This window comes from Brachypodium distachyon, chromosome 4 (assembly GCF_000005505.3).
Source record: "Brachypodium distachyon strain Bd21 chromosome 4, Brachypodium_distachyon_v3.0, whole genome shotgun sequence".
NCBI lineage: Eukaryota > Viridiplantae > Streptophyta > Magnoliopsida > Poales > Poaceae > Brachypodium > Brachypodium distachyon.
Genome location: NC_016134.3, coordinates 45,257,313 through 45,277,543, shown reverse-complemented (window position 1 = coordinate 45,277,543; position 20,231 = coordinate 45,257,313). Strand labels below are relative to the sequence as shown.

Sequence of the window (20,231 nt, the reverse complement as noted above, 5' to 3'; positions counted from 1 at the left end):
ATCTGTGAAAGAGCAACTAGCAATGTTTTTGTTTACTATTGGACATAACCTTCGAAATAGGGTTGTTGGCGCTAATTTTGACAGATCAAATGAGACAGTGCACCGCTATTTTAGACTAATCCTTCATGCAATAGGCGAGCTACGAACCGAATATATCAGGACACCTTCATTGGAGGTTCTTTGAAGGGAACCCACGATTTGACCCATATTTTAAGATATTTTGTGAAACTATTCCTTATGTACATACGTGTCAAATAGTATGGCTTACAATCTTTTTAAATACATAGGATTGCACTGGAGCAATTGATGGTACACATGTTCAAGCATCAGTTCCTAAAGATATGAAACCTTCATTTCGTGGTAGGAAGTCTTTTCCTACTCAAAATGTGATGACAGCGATAGATTTTGACCTTCGCTTCACATACGTTTTGTCTGGTTGGGAGGGGACATCACATGATGCGACTGTGTTAGCAGATGCTTTAGATCGAGAGAATGGCCTATATGTCCCACAAGGTAATAATCTGATTCAAAGAAATTTGTCCAGTATATAAACATAGACTTGTCATCATTTTGTTTTCATTTGCTAGGCAAATTCTACCTAGTTGACGCTAGTTATGGAGCCAAGCCCGGGTTCTTGCCATCCTTTCGTGCTGTGAGGTACCATTTGAACGAGTGGGACAACAATCCAGTACAAAATGAGAAGGAATTGTTCAACCTTAGGCACTCATCTCTACAGGTGACGGTAGAACGTGACTTTGGAAGTCTCAAGAGACGATTCAAAGTTCTTGATGATGCCACCCCGTTCTTCCCTTTCCCGGTTCAAGTCGACATTGTTGTAGCTTGTTGCATTCTTCATAATTATGTGCTCTCTCAAGGGATTGATGACTTTGTTATCCAGATGTGCCTTGGTCCACCAATACTACTCGGGCATCAAGGGGAGAAGCAAGTAATAATAGGGAAATGGTAGACCGTAGGCAACAAATTGCCACTAGAATGTGAGAGGATAGGTAGCAATACTATGGTCATTGAGTGTTGTATCTTTGCCTTCGTGTAATGGTCTACTTGTGAGTGTTTGTGTGGTTTTATTTATTGTTTTTCATTGCTGGACAGAATCTACATTCTTGTATGCCATTATGTGCTACTTGTGATGGATTATGCCTTATTTGTTGCTGTTTTTCATTGCTGGACAGAATCTACCTTCTTATATATCATTATGTGCTACTTGTGATGTTTTATGCCTTATTTGTTGTTGTTTTTCATTGCTGGACAGCAATGGAGAATGTGGGACAACCTAGTGGGAGTGGACAGATTGTGTGGACAAATTCAATGTCTAGCATGATGCTAAGCTTTTTGGCTGACCTTGTGGCTACTGGCACAAGAACTTCAAGTGGATTCAAGGCGATGCACCTTAACAACTGTGCAAAGGCTTTGAATGAACATTTCAAGACAGGAATCACTGGCGCTCAGATTAGCAACCACCTTAAAAAATGGAGAAAGGTATGGATCAATGTTACAAAGCTTCGGAATTTGAGTGGTGCTCTATGGGATGAGGATACTAGTACCATTCGTCTTGCTGATGACCACTATGCAAACCATGTGAAGGTAATCTTGTTATATTTATATTCATAGCATTCTACCTCCATACACATGTTGTGCTAATCTTTTCAATATTTCTGCAGGACCACAAAGGTGATGCTTGAACACCCCTATTGAGCACTATAATGCTATGGCAACAATTTTTGGAGCATCTATGGCAACGGGTAAGTATGCCAAGTCTGAAAATGATCCTATTTCTGTGGAAGTAATTGACGTTGAAGATGATCAAAACACACCCAATGAAAGTGGTACTGAGGTTAACATGTCACCTAATATGGGTGAGTCTGCTAATGCAAATGCTGGAAAGTCTTCACATAACAAACAACCACCTCGTAAGAAGGCAAAGGTTGAAGCAAAAGACGAAGATCCTATGCTGTCCACAATCAAGTTTGGCCTTGAAAGGGTTGCTGCAGCCCTTGAGAAGAGTGCTGGTGGTGGTGATGAAATACCAGAAGGTCTTTGGGATGTGTTGGACGGCCTTCCTGATTTTGAGGAGGGCCATCTTTGTTCACTATTATGCTCATCTTGTGGATAATCCATCCACTGCAAGGGCTTTTGTCACGCTTAGCCTTTCTAACAAGTTGGTTTGGGTGACTAGGTATGTCACGAAGAACTTCGGTCCAACCAACGGTCCAATGGGATGATTGGATGTTTATGAAGGCTTATTATGGACTTCTCTAATGTAGGCTGGCATATTTTGCTGTTGTATGGACTCCTCTAATGTTCTCTACTAATTGTATGGACACCAAATATCTACTGTAGTAGTATGCTTTATGTGATGTATTTTGGATTTGTAATGTGATTGATTGTATGAACCCTATATGTGATGTATGGATCTGATGCTTCATCTACTAGTATGTTTTATTCGTATATGTGTTATGTTCATGTATTCTAAACTGTCTATGAGAGAAAATACAAACAAAATGCTGCCAAATTTTTTTCCTTGTGTTTTCAAAATCATGAAGAGTAGGTCAGCTCCATTTCTTACTCGTGGAGGTAACCTTCTCTTCGTCTCATTCCATCTCCCAAAGCAAACACAAAATGAAACCATTCCATTTCATCATATTCCATAGACCAAACAAAATCTATAACCGTTCCATTTCCCAAACCAAACAACATACTAGAACCACTCCATTATAATAGGAATGGAATGGAATGGAGTGGTTCCATTCCATTCTACCTCGCTCCCAAACCAAACACAGCCTAAGTTCATAGCCTCAACTACTGTCTTCTTTTCCGAATAAATATCACAAAATCCCTATAATCAGATGATTACAACCGCTTGCTTATTCACTCTGATTACAGTAATACTCCCATGGCCTCGAGCATATATACGCCCTAAATGTGCTTAATCTAATACGGTCCAAATGCAAATGCAGCAAATCCCATTTCCATGTACATTTCCCATCGAGGCACTAACTTTACAAATCGGGCATTCTACACAGTTTTCCTACGCTCAAAATCGTTACACAGTTTACCTATGCTCAAAATCGTTACACGGACGAAGTTTTTAATCTACCTGAAACAGGTCACACACAAGATCTTCAGTAAGATAAGATACAGTAGGCTGCGACTCTGTCAATTCGTCGAACACATCACTTGCAGATTCGCTCGCAGCCTCGCAGCAAGGGTTTGGTCTCAAGGGATCAGTGGAAGAGGTTGCCCTGGCCTTTGATCCTGAAGGGCATGCCGAAGTTCTGGTACACCCTGATCTCGCCGCCCAGGGTCGCCGTCACCACCACCAGCCCCCACGCGTTGCCGCCGTCCGCCGCGCCGCCGCTCTTCCCCTGCTTCGACGACGGCGTGTCGAGCGGGCCCGAGTGCGGCGACGGCTGCTGCTGATGCGGCGCCGCGGGGCTGCCGACAAGCTCGCCGCTCTTCCCCGACGCCGCGTGGCTCGCCATGGTGCAGATGTCGTCGGTGCACGACACGCCGGCGGGCTTCTGCGAGGAGGGGCTGCCGGGTGGGGCCGGGGAGTGGGGCCAGGGCACGGCGGCGGAGACGTCCTTGCAGTAGAAGTTCTCGTAGGAGCGGGTGGTGCACCAGGTCTTGGGCTTCATGCCGATGCCGCCGATCCCGGGCGCCGCGGCCGGCGCGCTCCGGGTGGTCTTCCAGACGAAGACGTGCGAGTCCTCGCTGGCGCACACCACGTACCGACCGTCGCTCGTGTACGCCGCCGCGATCTGGCTGCTCGTGTTCTTGAACCCCCTGAACTTCTGCACCATGGTGACGCCGTCGAACACCCGGATCTGCGAGTCCGCCGACGTCACCAGCACCTCCGACGGGTTCGCCGGCGAGAACTGCAGCATCACCAAGAAGATGAGCAAGAACAATGGATGAGCAAAGCCAAGAAAGAGAACCGATTAATATATGTGGAACCTGGAATCCGGTGATCTTCTTGGCCTGGGACTTGCGCTTCTTGCTCTGGATGTCGATCTGCGCCTCCGCGCTCAGCTTGCAGTCTGTCGAAATTAAGCAAGCAAAAGTTCGCACAAACACATAATGTACACCAAGTGTTCGACAGAATTACAGGGCAATGGCACACGATTATGAGCTGCATGTACCTGCGGTCTTGTAGAACCGGGAGCTGCCCTGGTGCGAGCCGATGATGGCGCCCTTGGGTTGTTCATGTCGATGGATGGATGAAACATAAAAAACGACGGCGAGTCAGAAGCGATCGATTGAGGAGGGGTGCCGGCTTAAGCTGAAATGTCGATGGGCGGCGGCGGCGTACGTACCTGGCCGTCGGGGCTGTAGGAGGCGGCGGTGACCATCTCGTTGACGTCGGTCCAGTCGACGACCTGCCGGTTGGGGATGCTCCACAGCCGCACCTTGGCGTCCAGCGACCCGCTGATGAAGTACCGGTCGTCCACCGGGTTGAACTGGATGGTCGTCACTGCAAATGCATCACCACACAACGGTTTGGTTTCATTCTCTGCTAAGAAGAAGAAGAAGATGGCCATGGCAACCAAGATGGCGCGCTCACCGTAGTCGCTGTGCGAGAACGTCTTGAGGCAACCCTTGCTCGTCGTGTCCCACAGCCGCACCGTCTTGTCCATGGACGACGACAGCAGCTGCAAGCCTCACACACCAAGCGGCCGGCGGCGTCAATATCAAAGAAGCATGGACGTGGCAGGGGTGTGTAAGTAAAAACGGGAGGTCGAGAAGGCCAACCTACCTGGTCGGACTTGGACCAGGTGAGGTCGAGCACGTCGTCCTCGTGGCCCTCGAGGACGCACAGCGGCGGCTCGGCAAGCGCGAACACCTTGTCGGGCACCACGAGGTGTTCCGGGAGGGCGTCCTTGCCGGTCTTGCCGGCCTTCGTCGTCGACTTCTTGGTCAGCGCCGGTGCCGCTGCCGATGATCCGTCGGCGGCCGAGCAGGGCAGCGGCGGGAGCGAGCCGTCCTGCGGCACGGCGCCCGGAGGCGCGCTCGTCTCCACCACCTCCCACACGCGCACCACGCCGTCCTCCCCCGCGCTCGCCAGCCGCCGCCCGTCTGCGCTGAACTTGATGCTCCATATCGATCCTTCGTGCGCCTTCACTTCCTGCCAGTACACATCATATGTAGATTGAGAATTGTAAGTTGCACGCAAACCATGAAGCAATGGTTTGATTGGTGGTACCTGGGACATGTAGAGTCCGGTGAGCTCCTTGCTCGACTTGCCGTAGTTGTGCACCTTGAGCTTCTCTGTCGACGCGGCGGCGGACGAGGAGGAGGACGACATCGACGACGGTGGCGGCATGGCGCCGCTGCCGGGACCCGCGCCGGGTGCGGTGGCGCCTGTTGTCGGAGCGGCCGGAGCCCCCGACGACTTGCCGACGTTGCCATCCTTGTCTCCGATGAAGCCAATGGCGACGGACTTGATGTTCTTGAGCCACCCGCCCTTCTTCTTGCCGGCAGGCGCCTTGTTGTCGCCCTTGGGCGGCGGGGTGCCGGTGGCAGGCGGCAAGGGCTGGCTGTGGTGCTGGCTCTGGCCGCGCCGCATCAGGTGCTTCACGATCGGGGTGTTGCCGATGAGCTTCTCGAACTGGTCCTCCAGCCCCATTGCGCCCGTCTGGCTCTGGTCCTTGGGCGCGGCGCCGGCTGCGGCGGGCACGACCTCCTTGCTGCTGTCCTGCTGCTTCTTGCCACTGCCGTCGTCGCCTTTATCCGCCGATGGCGATGATGCCGGTGGGGGCAAATCGCGTGTCATTGTTGTCGTCACCGCCGCCGCCGCTTTGAACTTGTCGGCGAGCGCGCCGCTGCAAGGGTCGTGCGGGCTCAGCAAGGAGCGAGCACAGCGCAGAGACGTGGCCAGCTGCGGCTTCCCGGAGCCGGGCGTGCCGCCATCCCGCACGGCGAGGAAGGTGTCCGACCGGCGCCGCGTGATGCTGGCCTTGGCCGGCGGCGGCTGGTTCATCAGCATGTCACGCGCCGCTGCGGCACCCGACAGCGGCGCCGCAGGGGTCACGGTCGTGGTGCTCGGCGCGTCAGCGGCGGCCGGCAACGATGACGACGTCGGCAGCGGCTGCGGCTGCTGTTGTTGCTGCTCCTGCTGCATGACCATCCGCCTGGAGACGCTGCGGGGCACGTCGACGAAGCGCTTCTTGGTGCTGTGGCGGCGGAGGGCGAGGTCGCGGCTGCTGACCATGCCGAGGCCCTGATGCAGACGGCGGCGGCGCTCCTGGATGGACATGGGCTCGTCGGACATCCACATGTCGTACTTGGACGCGTCCTCCATCTCCTCCTCCGGCTCCGGCTCTTCGTCGTCGAGCTCCAGCACGGCCGCCTGGTGCTTCCGGAAGCTCTGGAAGGCCTGGTCGGGCATGGCGGACGAGAAGGACGCGCGGCCGTTCTCATCGTCGTCGTCGTCGTCGGAGGGGAAGTCGGCGTCGATGTGGATGCCCGACGGCACGCGGTCCAGGCAGTGGAAGAAGGCCTCCTTGTCGCCGTCGCCCCTCATCTCGTCCTCGTACTCTGGCTGCCCAATGCGCGGAGCATGCCACCGTGGTTCCCGCGCGCGGAGAGGGACAGAGGAGAGACGGAAGGAAGGTGGTGGTGTTGCTGCTAAGTTTAGGCTGGTGATTTGAGAGGTTAGAGATGTACGCTGCATGTATCAATGGGATTTGGATGGGGCTGAGAGAGTGCTTTTCAGGTGGGTTTTGTTTGGAAGGGTCGCAACGTGCACGTGCTCGTCGCAAAACCAATGCTAGCAATTTACACCCTTTATCTTTACATTGCTTTCGTTTTCATTTCTTCTTCTCACAGCAAACTAAAGTTACCAAACAACACCTCTTTTGCAAGGAATGTTTTTCATCGATCATCTATCCAAAAAGCTATCGTCCAGCATAGGTTTGTATCCTCATACCATCATAACCATTCGTTTCCTGGAGATTGGTGCTCCAGAAATGGCATCATGCATTAAGTTGTGGGTCTCATACTTTCTTAGCCACATGAAAACACCCATTTCTTTTATGGTATGTGAATCCCGTGGCTAGGATGGTATGTGGATACCAACCTATGCTGGGGAAAACCACGTTCATCATCGATCATATGGATTGATTGTAGCAAAATATACGTTGATGAGTAGAACACACAAAGGGGATGATTCATATTTACTCATGAAAAAGGATCCAACAAGAAGTCATAGTACTACAGGAGAAACATTGGTTTATTGCAATTCTACCTGGACTGACTCCTTCCTAGTCCTAGCTAGCTTCTTCCACCAGAGTGACTTACTGCCTAACCTGGAGAGAATTGAGATTCTTATTTATCTGTCCGAACTTCTCTTTTAAGCGCTTGATCTGAATTCAAGAGAAAAAGTTAGTTGGGAGACTGAAAATAAGGCAGCTATGCTGTATGTGAGTAAAATTGCTTGAGAGAGTATGTACCCGCTTCAATTCGATCTCCAGCTCTCGCTTCCTCTGCCCCAGAGAGTGGCGCAGCTGGTTGACGTTGAAGATGCTGTCGAGATCGTCTTCGAAAGCTGATTCAAGGTCTTCCCTTAGAAGAGCCGCCAATTTGTCGACAATTGGCATGAGGAGGAAACAATTGAACTGCAATTTCATGATGAGCCAAAGCATTAGGACGTAAACAGAAATATCTAGAATGGTTACAGAGTGCAGGGTTTGCTGCAGGGAGACCTTCAGTTCTGTAGTGACAAGGAAATGCTCTTTGATTCCATGAAAAATCTGGTGAACCAGTGCATACACAAGCCGTTCAGATGAGGGCGCCAGCCTTCTGTTCCAGAGTGTGCTGTCCAAGAGATCAACCAGCCTAGTTTCTGACACAACACTTGATGGATTTGAGTCCAAAGGATGACTAGATTTCAAGTCTCCTTTTGGTTTATCCTGTTTATTGTCATTCAACCCAGAAGATTGCTCGTGCAGCCCAGCTGAGTTGGCAGCTGTATGTGTGCTAGCAGATAACTGCTCCGGTGCAACAAATGAATCCAGGAAGTGTCGCAATCCGGCACGGTTCTATATCCAATGTAGCATATTATTAGGCATGCCAATAAAAAGGTTAGTTCCAATTAGTAAGTAAATAAATGTACCTTATTGTGAAGGGACCAAGTAACATACCGAGTGGTGCTCTCCAAATCTTCCATACATCTGCATTATATTTTGAACAACACATAAGTCAGTTACAAAAGGACAAGTCAGAAAGTATATTTAACTTGAGATCAAGCCTCCAGGAGTCAGTTGCAATTGAGCTTCCTTACGATTTGACTAGAGTGCACACAACCAAAAAACTGGAAGGCAATTCAAACTTTCAAAGGTATTGGAGTTGAGAAAATTAGCACCTTTCACGACATGATTGCTCAGTAGATTCAGCAAACCTATTGAAAGCAGCTTGGACACGCTTCACAAGTACATCATGTCTGCTAAAGTGCTCACCATCTTTCTGTTTCGAGTTTTACCAGAGTATTAGAAAATATATAATAGAAATACATGAATTGAATAACTTAACTTGTGGATAAGTTAGTACCTCCAGCAGAAAAACAGAGATTGGACTCAGTCTCTTCAGTATGTACAACAGCCTAAAACCCAACTGCACCCAAAAAATAAAGGATATAGTTTAATCACGAAGTACCACCCTTATCCAACCACAAACAGAGTGATTCAACTACTTTTATCCATGCGATGTAATAATTTCAATTGATTTCACGTTTTCATGAGGAAAACATTAGTCTTAATTGAAAACAGAATGAAAAACATGGGTGGTGATTTTACTGAAACCACTATCACACACAAACATGGAAGAAGGAAACCTAATTGTGCAAGTCTGTTATGTGCTGCCATGAATAAAGCTGAAGAGGGACATCTAAATGTACATCATTAATATGCGGACCCCTAAGACAAGCTCACCAACCTGATGAAGGAACGGCTCAAATGTGTCGCGTGCTTTTGCGACAGCAATTACACAAGCGGTCCTAGAACAACAATGTCAAAAATGAATAAATATTTCATATAAGTATGGCCGAAGCATTTCTGCGTGTGTAAAGAGAATACCTGGAGTAATTCGTCCCATCATGAATATCTTCAACACCAGAAGCATTGACAATTTCCTCCCTGGTAATTGGAGGGCACTTGATACTTCCAACTACCAGACGAAATTCAGCCATTGCCCGATGGTATTGCGCACCACCATAAAGACGCATTCCAGCATTCTGAAAAACAATACATTGTGTGCATTGTCATGACACATCAAACATGATGTAGCAACTATAAGAGTACAACTACATCATCCAGCAAAGTACAGCATATATGGTGTGCCTTAAATGAAGGCCTGAGCTTTCAAGGCAAATATGTTTACCTTTTACTTTTTCTCTGCAAGAAATATTTTGAGGACTAAAGGGTCAGAATAGTTATAAGGTCAAGTGATTCCACAGCAACCCATAGTGATATAATATGTTACTGTTAACTGATTTAAAGTTCACCAGGACACTCTGAATTATGAAGGCAATTGTAACACAACTTATTCAGAAGTTTAGCTATAGAAAAGAAATTTTAATTCTTACTAGAAATACTAGATCATCTTCAATGCAGAAAGGAAGAAATCTAGTTGACCTCCCGAACTTTGTGGGTGTGTGCTATCCGCATGTGCACAAAGGATAAAACCATGTAACTGACTCTTGAACTGTATCGATGTAACCTCCTAATACGGTTTTGCCAACGACTCGGTATTTAAAAGTTAAAACTACAAGGAAAAAATGAGGACACATGTCACTATATCAGTATGTTCTTCCTCCTCATGTTTTCCTCTCTATTTGTCTCTCATTGTGTCGGCCTACTCCTTACTAAATTAATTCAGACGACACACGTGAGAAGAACGCCATCCCGACCTCCCTTGGGATTGTGCGGGAAAGTAGCATCTTCCTCATTCTGGAGGGCAGCGTCCCCTGGGCACGGTAAAGAGAGAAAGGATCCCACCAGGGCCAGGAGCAGGGCCTGCTTGATAGCACAGGTGCTCGTGAAACCAGGAGCACAGACACACAATTTGATTTGTTTTGTTTTTTGTAAGTTGAGGGGATTTGTAGATGGATTTATAGTATGGGGACGCTATGGAGATGCAACAGATTGGAAAAGAAGTTACAGGCATCATCTTGTTCGGGAGCTGGAAATTCTCACTCCCAGTAAATGTTCCTCCATTGATCCTCTCGTTAATTACAGTTTCTCCTATAAGCCCAACAGTCGCAAGAAATTATTAGCAAAAGCAGCATTTAACACGAAACAGCAGCCACAGGAGGTAAAAACACCCACCAAACTTATCAGGAGGTGCCACCACCATGCCTTTCAATAGCAAAGATAACTGAAATAAGGAAATCGAAATCAATCTTCATATTTATTTCAAGCAGATTTTGTCATGATTATGTAATTGTAAGGCATTAAAATGCTTCGTTTACAATAATGTAATCGACTGCCAGTTTGCAGTAGAGTAATAACTAATAAGCACCTTTGTCAAAAATGAATCATGAAACAGGCGAGCTTTTTCCTTCAGTTTTGCCTCGTCCAAATCACTGGATAGATACAGAATGCTATTAGAATAAAAGGCATGGCTAAATCACAAAATGGTTGTAAAAACAGAGCTCCTGAGCTTTCTTTCTTCATAAACGTTATACTCTGGATAAAATATCCTGCTATAGGGAAGGGAGACAAGTGGTTTTAGGGGAACACAAAATTCATATTACAAAGTAAAAAAAAAAAGAACTTAGCTTTTGTGACTCCTTTAGTCCTTTCTTTTCTAGTAAGGTACACATACTCCATGAGGGACTAATTTGGAACTTCCACAAAATATTGGGGGCATTGTACTGTATATTGTCTGTGCACTGCACACAAGGGCTGGATTGCAATTACCGGAAAAGAAAAGGTTTCTTTTACAGAAGTGAAGACGAAAATGGTTCGTTCAGCAACTCCTCCATTTATAGTTGCAGAGATAAGCTCTTGAACTAGAAAACTATATCATCGTAGGTAAACAGACGAAGTAGTTATTGGGGAAATAAATCCAGACGGGGGTTGTTAAGTGCACCATAGAATATAGGCAGGCTTGCTGACAGACAACTAGGGAGTCACCTGATTTCTTCTGTGACTTTACGCAAATTCCTCGTTGCAGCGCGATGTTCCTTCTCAAGAAGTGGAATAATTGATGGAACACTCTCAATGTACCTTGTACATATTATTTGTATTATTCCAGAGATACAAAGAATGATGCAAACTATATGCACAATAATATAAAACAATACCTCTTCTGCAGCAATTCTTCCAAAAATAATCTTAAGTTACTCAATCCTATCCTATTCTTCTCCTCCTTTGTAAGTGACCTTCCTAGCTTGTCTTCAAGAGACGCAACATCTTCAAACTCTCTCAGTGAGATCGCCTGCAGAACATAAATAAATTAGAAGCCTTTCAAGGATTCAGTTAACATGAAAGGTACTCATAACTACACTTTAAGGACAAGAGAAAAGCAAAACAAAATTGGCTAAGAAATGCTGACATAGAAGGATCCTGGCAAAAAGGTGCTCCTTAAAATGAGCGTTGGTGTACAACTGTACATCAACCCTTTTTATTCTTACTAAAAAATGTGTATGGATGAAAGGCACGTTTCCAGCATGATCTTCATCCAATTCACAGTGTGGAATCAGATGGCCAGTTGTCTTTCACATGCATAGGGAGAAAACTCATAGGCGACTTAAAAGTAGACTTGAAACATGCGAGGAAGAACAAACTCACAGAAAACACAAACTTCATTGGAGGAAAAACCGAAAGCTCTAAAGAATTGGAGTCATAGTCGCATGCCTTGCCTTCTTAAACTCTTCGTTTGATCTGAAGACAGCTTCATGGCAAGAACCAACTCTTCCAGAAGGCACTGATGTGAAAAAGGGAGAATCTCCCAACAATGAACCATCTAGAACACAAGTTGGTGGGTGAAGAAACACTTCAACATCTGAGGCACGTGCGAACTGTGGAATTTTCGTGTCAAGTTTTGTGGAGACCAAAACTGTCCTCGCAAGATCAGGATCAACCTGCAGTATCAAAAAGGGAGTAAGACCTAGCTTAAAGGCGCCGCTTAATCAGTTATCACTGAACAAAGGATTATTATGCTAACTGGATACTCTAATTGAAACTAGAACTTGAGATAGTCGGTGTATCTTTTATTTAAACACAGTAACCAGGAAATGAGGTACAAGTTCTCCAGGAGTTTCATAGTGAAGCCTGCATAGATCAGAGTAATGATAAGCGTAACGTAAGCCACGATTTGAAAGAGTGGTGCCTTTCCAGTGAAATATTTATATGTTGTGCTAAAAAACTAATTAGAATATAGGCCCTACAGAAAGTTCTGGTTATTGAAGTTCCGTTGAACACCTCAAGCAGGCAACACAGAGGTGCAACCTTGCTCCTATGGGTTGTTCAGCCAGAGACAAATTCAGCGGTTCTCAGTCTTGAGGACGGGTTAAGAAGGTTGTGTGTTTTTGTCAGGGTGTTAGGGAGTACCAGAGTTCTAGCTTGCTTGGATATATTTTCGTTTAAGGCAGAGCAGGTTTTCTGTCCGTAAAGAATGTAATAATAGGCTTAAGACTGTACCAGCTATTTAATGTCTCATGGTTGGAGCAGAGATAGTCTGATATAATGCATTCATGCTAGGCTCGTGGGATAGCAGATTTTGCTGGATTACAGAGTGATGTTTCTTTTAACCCTAAACTATCTAGACCTTGTTGTCTTATCAGCAATTCGACTCACAGGAATAAAATTGGGAGTGATAAGCTCCTTTATAAAAAAAAACTGTGGTACAATAAAATTAGCGTGGATTCATGCAAGGATGTTTTAGAGGAGCTTTCCATAGGAAAGACAGTTTAAAAGAACAAACCTGCATCACCACTCTTCTTGTAGTTGCATTGCTCCAATCACTACAGTCTTCAAGGCACAGAATTATGGTTTCTTTATGCTGAATTTTCGCACGAACAAGGGCCTCAACAGCACAAGCCTGACTCTGCAGGTCGAAAGAGTACCAACGGGTGTTGCTTTCGTGAATATTAGAGAGACAAGGAGTCCACAGGGTCGCAGTAAGTGCAGTTTTCATGGAAACAAAGGAACATGATGGGCTACAGAGAACTAGTGTTAACTGACAGAGCAAAAGAATAAAAGACCACCTGCAGAACCCGATTTTTACGGCCAGGAGCTGCAAGGATGAGGCCTGGAGTGTCAATAATGGTGAGATTGGGGCAATGCTTGTATTCTATCTTTATTATAATTTCCCTCTCTGAGAACTGGCAAGGATCATTCTCCAGCCTCATGTTTTCAGCTTCAATGTATTCCTGAAAGTAAGCATTCTTAAAAAATAATATTGACAGGTGATGGAAAAGGTTCGGTCACTGAATCAACAGTGGAATCTCATCTACGTTTCAATTTGACAATACCAACAAAGTGATATATTTGGTTCCTACATAATTAATTAAGTAATGCAAAACATAAGAACTGCATGCTTCGTTTTGATAACCACAGTAATTGGTCAAACCATCTATCGAGTTTTGTATAGACGGTACTTATTTATACACCTCTCATTTATAGCAAGTCAACCAACTAGTTTCATATATTTGCTGCTACAAATAAAAGCAGTTCGCATGGTAAGGGTAGCTAATCCTCGACGATTATCAGCATTTCAAGTTTGCGCACTTTATATGGATAAATATCCATTTAAGCTTGCTAGGTCCTTTTACAAAACTTTACATGCATAAACTGAAGATATTTGGCAAAGGAGAAAGGTCAATATTATTTTGTACACTATAACATACAAGATACAAGGATATTCCAGTCGAGAGGTTAATTTGTGAATTATCATTTATATCATGGGTTAGAGGATGAATAATGGTAGCATCAAATGTTAATTTAGATCATCGATACATTATGTAACCATTATGCATGCATGTAGTCAGCTACCTACATATTAGTTGAAAAATCTCAACACACAACAGAGAGATAAGGATCTGAACTTAACTAGGTTACTACTTACTACAGTTGCAGGCAGGATAAACACATAACAGGTAATCACACAAAACCCACGAGGTGCGTACATACATACACCTCATCCTCCCTTTCTCCTAAATTGTTCTAAATAACACCCCTCACTCCCTCAGTGCCCGCAACCTCCAGCAGTCACATGACAGTAGTGATGACACAAGCAATAATGCAAACACGTACGGAGCATTACAAAGACGCCACGGGGATACAACCAAATGACACCAGCATTATCCACAGCCGCGTGTGGGGGAATGGATGAACGAACCTGGATGTCGGCGAGCGGCATTGGGCGGTCCACGGCCCCGTCTTCGTCGTCGTCGGCATCCCCCTCGCCCGAGCCGGCGAGGAGACGGCAGTGTGGGACGTCGCAGCGCGGGTTGAAACGGAGATGGAGCGCGATGGGCCGGCGCGTCTTGGTGCCGCCGCCGACGTGGTTGAACTGGAACCCCATCAGCGCCTCGACCAGCGCGCTCTTCCCGTCCGTCTGGTGGCCGACCACCACCACGGCCGGCGCCGGCACCGCCGCGCCGCCAAGCTCCGCGGCTAGGCGCTGCAGCTCGTTGTAAGCCTCGTAGAGCAACCCACGCGCCTCCTCCGCCTCCTCTCCCAGAGTGAGCTGCTCAGGCGGCAATGTCGCCATTGGCGGGTTGTTTTCGAGGGGTTTTGGGTTGGGGAAGAGAGCGCAGAACTGCGGGGGGGGTTTGAAGTTTGCGGGGAAGGAGCGCGTACATGCGTTATCTCCTTTGTTATTTCTGCAAAAAAAAATTGTTGTAAAAGACGAGCAGCATAGAGGGTGTGTTAAACTTTTTTTTTTTGAGGGTGTGTTAAACTTCTAAGAGGAAGCCCATCAGCTATCTGGGCCGCTCAAGCACGCAGGCTGATACCTCCTTGCTGGGCTTTGGAGTTTCAGGTAATCGGGAAGCGCAGAGCCAGGAAGGCAGCGAGCAGCTGTTCGATTAGTACCACCTCGCCTGGGGAGAAGAGGTAGTCGGTCGAGGGAAGCTATAAATAGAGCCGGAGGGCAGCGTTCCAGTTCATACCTTTCTCGGCCTTTTGGCTAAGATCAAGTGTAGTATCTGTTCTTATCAGTTTAATATCTGATATGTGGGCCATGTGCCCACAACGATATTAAATTTATTTTTTGTGGGGGAGGGTCCACCACAGTGGCTTGCCACTGGGGTCCTCACGTGTCGCCTGGGCGTTGCACTACTGCCCAGGCCAGGCGCACCCCAACCAATTCCGAATTTAAAGTTTGACATTACGAAAATCCTACTCGTTTGAATTCTTAAGAAGAGGTAAACAAAACATATTTCATCAAGTAATTTAAACATATTTGATCAAACGGATTGTACTTTCTTTCGTCCGTTGTCTCCTTTTTGAAGAACGTATGGGCCAGAGAAAAACTTTGAAGGACTTCCACAGATAAGGCAAGCCAATAGACCAACAGAGGAATGCTCACGGCCATGGAAGCATCATGTATCAGCCATCGGATGAGATTTTCCAGGACTACAATTTACATGTTACAAGAAACTATCATTAGTATAAGAAATGTCCAGGAAACAAGTACTCATTCCGGTGATCAATTTGAATACCAACTTACATGTTACAAGAAATTAACATGGACTAGGAATCATCCTCGAGACCGTACTTATTCCGATGATCGACTTGAATACCTTTTTCCTGAATACTTGCTAACGAATCATCATGAAAATGTTTACACGTACAACAAGCAGGTTGAGAGAATCTTTCTTTTTTTTTTGCGAATAAGCAGGTTGGGAGAATCGGGTGGTCATGAAGTCCTGACCTGTTGCCAGAATAATTTTCAGCCACTTGTATATGTCTCACATATCTTCTTCCCTCATGACTGATTTCTCCAAAAAAATGTTCTTATGCTAGTCTGTAATTGCCAAAGAAGACAATGACTGGACAGCAAGTTCTCAGCTTACATTGGGTACAGCTAGACTTCCCATCTGGAGTATTCTGGGGAGTATCTGAAGAAGATGGTTGCAATGCATCGCATTTAGCGAAAAGCCGAAAACTAATGTGAGTCATCTGCTGCGGTACAGAAAAGGCAAAAGTACAAGATACAAACCTCCCCGCATCTCGCATTGATTTTGAAAGACAGAATGCTATCAGCCCTCGTGTCCCCGATGTTGATAGCGGCTATTGGAGCATGTGATTCATGTGCAAGCCTGAGATTGGATTTTATGTTCAATTTGAGTTGCAATAACGAATAGGAAAATCAGAAAAATTAACCCACTTTGGAAGATTTGGTAACTAGATATGGATGAAAAAAAAGAGAAGAAATGATTAGATACGTATTATATTCTGGTAGACGGTAGTACCTTGCCAGCCTAAAAGCAGACATTGTCATTACCGCTGAACCAACCACCAAAAGAGCATCGCAGTTTCTTGCAGCCTCCTTAGCACCATCAGCTCTCTCTTGAGGAACATTATCACCAAACATCACAACCTTCAAACAACATAATAACACATTCAAAAAGTGCTTTTAGTTTTAATACTTATGCATTATTAGAATAATTACACGGACTTGAGAAAGAAAGTTGGATGCTGGAATGTCATATTGATATAGAACTTTCACATTACATTTTAGTTATTCGAATTTCTAAAGAGAACACTTGTTAGCAATGGACTCATCAGATGCTACAGAAATCAGTGTTAGCTTATACTAAATATTTATATCTACAAAACCTAAGAGACTTGGTTTGACTTAGTATTCCAATAATTCAAATTAGAACGAATCCATATACATATATGTGAGATTTTTTAAAATTAATTAGAAGCAGTCAGAAAGATACAAAAGAAAAAATATTCTTACATCAGGTTTTAGCACTCCACCACATTGACTGCAACTAGGAATGTCAAAATCTTGCTCCCAGAACTTCTCATCAATCTCAATATCACCATCAGGCCGCTGCTGCATTCCAAAACTTTTGCCTGAGCCAGGTTGTCCCTCTTCCAAACTGTCAATAGCTAGAGCCCACTGCAGACACAGCAATAGTTGGTTGACTTGAAACTTTGAAAAAAGGTTGAAACAAGCCAAAATAAACAAAATAGAGACAAGATTGGGAATACACACACAGCACATCAGCCCTGTGCAGACATGTGTTGCTCTATGGTCAAACTAGATAGTTTTAACAGTATTAACATGAAATGCAACACATATGTACATCTGTAGAACAATGGTCGAGTAATTCGAATGACTTGCAAGCCATGAAACCTCAAATGGTGACACTAAGTCAACAACTTTGCAAGCCATGAAATATCCCTTCATTTCTTTTTTATATCATTATCATACCAGAAACAGTTACCAGCGGCCAATATAACTAACCACACTTTTAAGGGTGGAATATAATCAGTATCAAGTGTTCAAACCTTTGGGTTGAGCTCCTTCACTTGTTCTTGGAATGACTCTCGACTGATAGATGTACCACACTCCAAACAAATGACCTCATATACACTTCCATGCAACTCAATTGGCTTACTACCAGCACGATGATGCAACCTAAAATAGGCATACACAAAACAATGATGAAAAGGAAGCTGTGTAGCCTTCTCAAATAACAAGATAGACCCACCTCATTACCTATCAACATTCTGAGTAACCATTGAGTGAACACGGCCAATTCTTTCTAGTGATGCAAGAGCATAATGAGCTGTATTTGGTTGTGCTCTCGTGAACCTTCTCCATCCAGCATAGCTTCTAGCCCAGTAGCGCCGCCGGGCTCGAATAGAGCGAACAAACTCCTATTTTGTTCAAATGGTAAGTGGTGAAGGATGACATAATCACTGGTAAGTAGATGTGGATAAATGTGTGGAGCACTAGAGAGTGTTAGCATATTCCTACTGAAAGTTAGCACAGGTGGCCACCAAATCACATTGAAAAAAAATAGTACAATTGCACACAAAAAGTTGCATGCCATACGAGTTAAAAGATGAGGCCTAGAGATAAATCCAACAGTACTTATTATGGTAGAAGCATTTCTTCAATGGTTGCTATGAGAACTCGTTCACTGACTAACATGCCTGTAGTCAAGCCTCCAGTTAAGTTATTTTCGTGAGCAAGGAAGCATATGAGCTTATTTGTAAATCCCTTGATGATAAACGAAGAAACAGCTGATGCCAGTAGCCTTCTCGGTAACATTTCACATGGATAATCAATATCAAGTTGTCAAGAAATGCAGAACATGCAACCTTCTTAACTTAGGATATTTCCCTATTGACATAACTTCCTATCGAAAGCAAAAATCTATGTCTACCAAAATCAAGAATATAAACCTAAAAGGGATGAACAAAAGTTTTCATGACAAGCAAATAGTAGTGACACGTTACACACCTGATGAGTAAGTGGTTTAAAACCAGAACTGTATGCTCCATTAGGACTGCCATAAAATAAAAATGCTGGTTATGACATTATAAGTTTGTCATATGGTTCCATGAAAGATTTATCGCTGTATGTACCTCCTATAATCAGGAATTCCGGACTCGGTACTCATTCCTGCTCCAGTTAATACCATGAGCTTGTTACTGAGGCAAGTAACAGACAATTAATCCCAATTCACTTCAAATGCAGCTCAGAAACTTGAAAATGAAGTTCAGTGCAGACATTCACCTCTTATCAATAAACTGGTACAGTAGGTCCACATCCTTAGTGCTTGGAGGATCTGAATCAGGAACTATCCGTTTGTCCCTTAAAAACTGGATGTAAGTTTCACAATAATCTTTAGGTGCAACAGCTGATGAGTGGTTATTCCTTGCTTGAATGGAGCGAAAAGAGCATCTCAAAGGAGAAGAATTTTTCCTCCTATGAACGAGTCCATAAAATGCTGATGTTTGGACGTTGCAGAAATGAGGACAAAATCCTGAAAGGTAATTGATTTCAATTAGTTAGTGCAAAATACATAATTGGCCTAACTGCCCCAGAAAAGGTAACTCTCTTGACCAGCTTGCCTTTAGATACTCTTCGCAGAGCACTTCCGAAACCTGCAACGATCTGAATTCCATTACACATGTAAGTTGTATAATCAAACTCGGTGTTCAACACACAAAAATGTGTCACTTAAAATACAGCCAGCTTATCGCATTGGCATGTGACCATCAAATATTCTAACCTGAAAAGCGTATCAACTAATTAAAACTGTGACACCACCATGGGAAAAAAGTAGTGGAACGAACTAGAAATGTAATCCAGCAACACGAAAGGACAATCTCGCCCATCCTGATTTCCAATTCCTAGACTGAAACCTCAAACCTAACTCGTCGAACTGCACATATCAGCCTAAACAAAACAACAACCACGGTCACTACCGAGTCCCGGAGAACGCCGATATACAAGCAAAGATCTACACGCAGTACACTAGGTGGATCAAACTAAGCTGAGGAACGAGGTCAAAAGCAACCGTGCTTCTATGTTTGGGGGATAACAAACAGAGTAAAACGGAAGGGCGAAATGGAGCAGGGGGCAAGGCAATTACGGAAGCCGAAGCGCGGGAGGCGTGTGCCGCCATGGGTGGGATGCCTCCGGCGGCCGGGCAAGCCGGCGGGCGAGTTGACGTGGAGGCGGGGTCGCCACGGGCGGGCGTGGCGGAGGCCTCTGTGTGCTCTGCTGAGCGGTTGTCTGTTCTGCTTCTGTTTGGTGGGAAATACAGCCCACGGGGAGGAGGAACCACCCGTACTAGACCGCGACGTCGTTCGGTAAGCGGTACTCCGTACCCGATATTGCATACGTCTCCGGTTGACGGACGCGTACTTTGTTGGGTCCACGTACCATAAACGTGTTTTTCACTTTGAAGAATGCAACCTGACGGATACATCATCTATTAAAAAGAATCAGAAGGTTAGTACAACACCAAAAACGGGAACGCCAACTAGCGGCAAATAAAGAAAAACAGAGGATTTTCTTGTGGATGTTTGCGTTGGATGTTTTTGTGACATACTGCACCCTCGAGCTTATTTCGTAGTAGCACGGGTTTTTTCTCAAAAATATATAGTTGCACGGGGTGTTCTAAAAAAATGTAACATGAGGTTGTCGTTCTCATTATTATCGAGCAACAAGACTTTCATGTGATTACTTCAAGACCAAGTTCATCTTAGGTCAAATTCGGTCTTACTATGGAA

At 45.2% G+C, this 20,231-nt stretch overlaps 4 protein-coding genes and 1 non-coding gene across 10 annotated transcripts; 2 read left to right on the top strand and 3 right to left on the bottom strand.

The window, feature by feature from the left end:
- The first annotated feature begins 341 nt into the window (after positions 1 to 341).
- LOC104585166 lies at positions 342 to 2,131 on the top strand. Its single transcript, XM_024454660.1, has 6 exons — positions 342 to 513; positions 588 to 946; positions 1,111 to 1,123; positions 1,271 to 1,602; positions 1,680 to 1,689; positions 1,746 to 2,131. The coding sequence occupies exons 1-6, from the start codon at positions 342 to 344 to the stop codon at positions 2,129 to 2,131; spliced, it is 1,272 nt and encodes a 423-aa protein (XP_024310428.1).
- A 677-nt stretch (positions 2,132 to 2,808) lies between these two features.
- Positions 2,809 to 6,680, bottom strand: LOC100842788. Of its 2 annotated transcripts, XM_010240352.3 has the most exons (7): positions 5,222 to 6,680; positions 4,775 to 5,143; positions 4,583 to 4,670; positions 4,335 to 4,492; positions 4,161 to 4,212; positions 3,976 to 4,058; positions 2,809 to 3,896 (listed from the first exon to the last, which is right to left on the bottom strand). In XM_010240352.3, exons 1-7 carry the CDS (start codon positions 6,539 to 6,541, stop codon positions 3,243 to 3,245), a joined length of 2,724 nt encoding a protein of 907 aa, XP_010238654.3. In that variant the 5' UTR covers positions 6,542 to 6,680; the 3' UTR covers positions 2,809 to 3,242. The 2 variants fall into 2 exon arrangements, with proteins under 2 accessions (XP_010238654.3, XP_024319025.1); XM_024463257.1 differs by having other exon boundaries at positions 2,809 to 4,058.
- A 477-nt stretch (positions 6,681 to 7,157) lies between these two features.
- Positions 7,158 to 16,039, bottom strand: LOC100823322 (dynamin-like protein ARC5). Of its 4 annotated transcripts, XM_003578786.4 has the most exons (20): positions 15,898 to 16,039; positions 15,694 to 15,773; positions 15,446 to 15,599; positions 14,359 to 14,845; positions 13,226 to 13,390; positions 12,943 to 13,065; positions 11,879 to 12,100; positions 11,321 to 11,454; positions 11,151 to 11,243; positions 10,534 to 10,597; positions 10,341 to 10,389; positions 10,174 to 10,256; positions 9,090 to 9,247; positions 8,950 to 9,010; positions 8,566 to 8,628; positions 8,381 to 8,481; positions 8,132 to 8,189; positions 7,722 to 8,057; positions 7,470 to 7,634; positions 7,158 to 7,382 (listed from the first exon to the last, which is right to left on the bottom strand). In XM_003578786.4, exons 3-20 carry the CDS (start codon positions 15,556 to 15,558, stop codon positions 7,314 to 7,316), a joined length of 2,544 nt encoding a protein of 847 aa, XP_003578834.2. In that variant the 5' UTR covers positions 15,559 to 15,599; positions 15,694 to 15,773; positions 15,898 to 16,039; the 3' UTR covers positions 7,158 to 7,313. The 4 variants fall into 4 exon arrangements, with proteins under 4 accessions (XP_003578834.2, XP_014758380.1, XP_014758379.1 ...); XM_014902894.2 differs by lacking the exon at positions 15,898 to 16,039 and having other exon boundaries at positions 14,978 to 15,599; positions 15,694 to 15,836; XM_014902893.2 differs by lacking the exons at positions 10,174 to 10,256; positions 10,341 to 10,389; positions 15,898 to 16,039 and having other exon boundaries at positions 15,694 to 15,836.
- LOC112269019 lies at positions 15,130 to 15,326 on the top strand. The gene has a single exon (XR_002960610.1). It is a non-coding gene; the product is annotated as a U2 spliceosomal RNA (small nuclear RNA).
- LOC100842480 (NAD-dependent protein deacylase SRT2) lies at positions 15,606 to 19,853 on the bottom strand. Of its 2 annotated transcripts, none has more exons than XM_024463259.1 (11): positions 19,589 to 19,853; positions 19,065 to 19,097; positions 18,727 to 18,976; positions 18,576 to 18,641; positions 18,451 to 18,496; positions 17,701 to 17,861; positions 17,490 to 17,619; positions 16,933 to 17,097; positions 16,439 to 16,566; positions 16,186 to 16,285; positions 15,606 to 16,084 (listed from the first exon to the last, which is right to left on the bottom strand). In XM_024463259.1, the coding sequence occupies exons 1-11, from the start codon at positions 19,836 to 19,838 to the stop codon at positions 16,031 to 16,033; spliced, it is 1,383 nt and encodes a 460-aa protein (XP_024319027.1). In that variant the 5' UTR covers positions 19,839 to 19,853; the 3' UTR covers positions 15,606 to 16,030. The 2 variants fall into 2 exon arrangements, with proteins under 2 accessions (XP_024319027.1, XP_010238653.1); XM_010240351.3 differs by having other exon boundaries at positions 19,065 to 19,107; positions 19,589 to 19,722.
- Between the last annotated feature and the right edge of the window lie 378 nt (positions 19,854 to 20,231).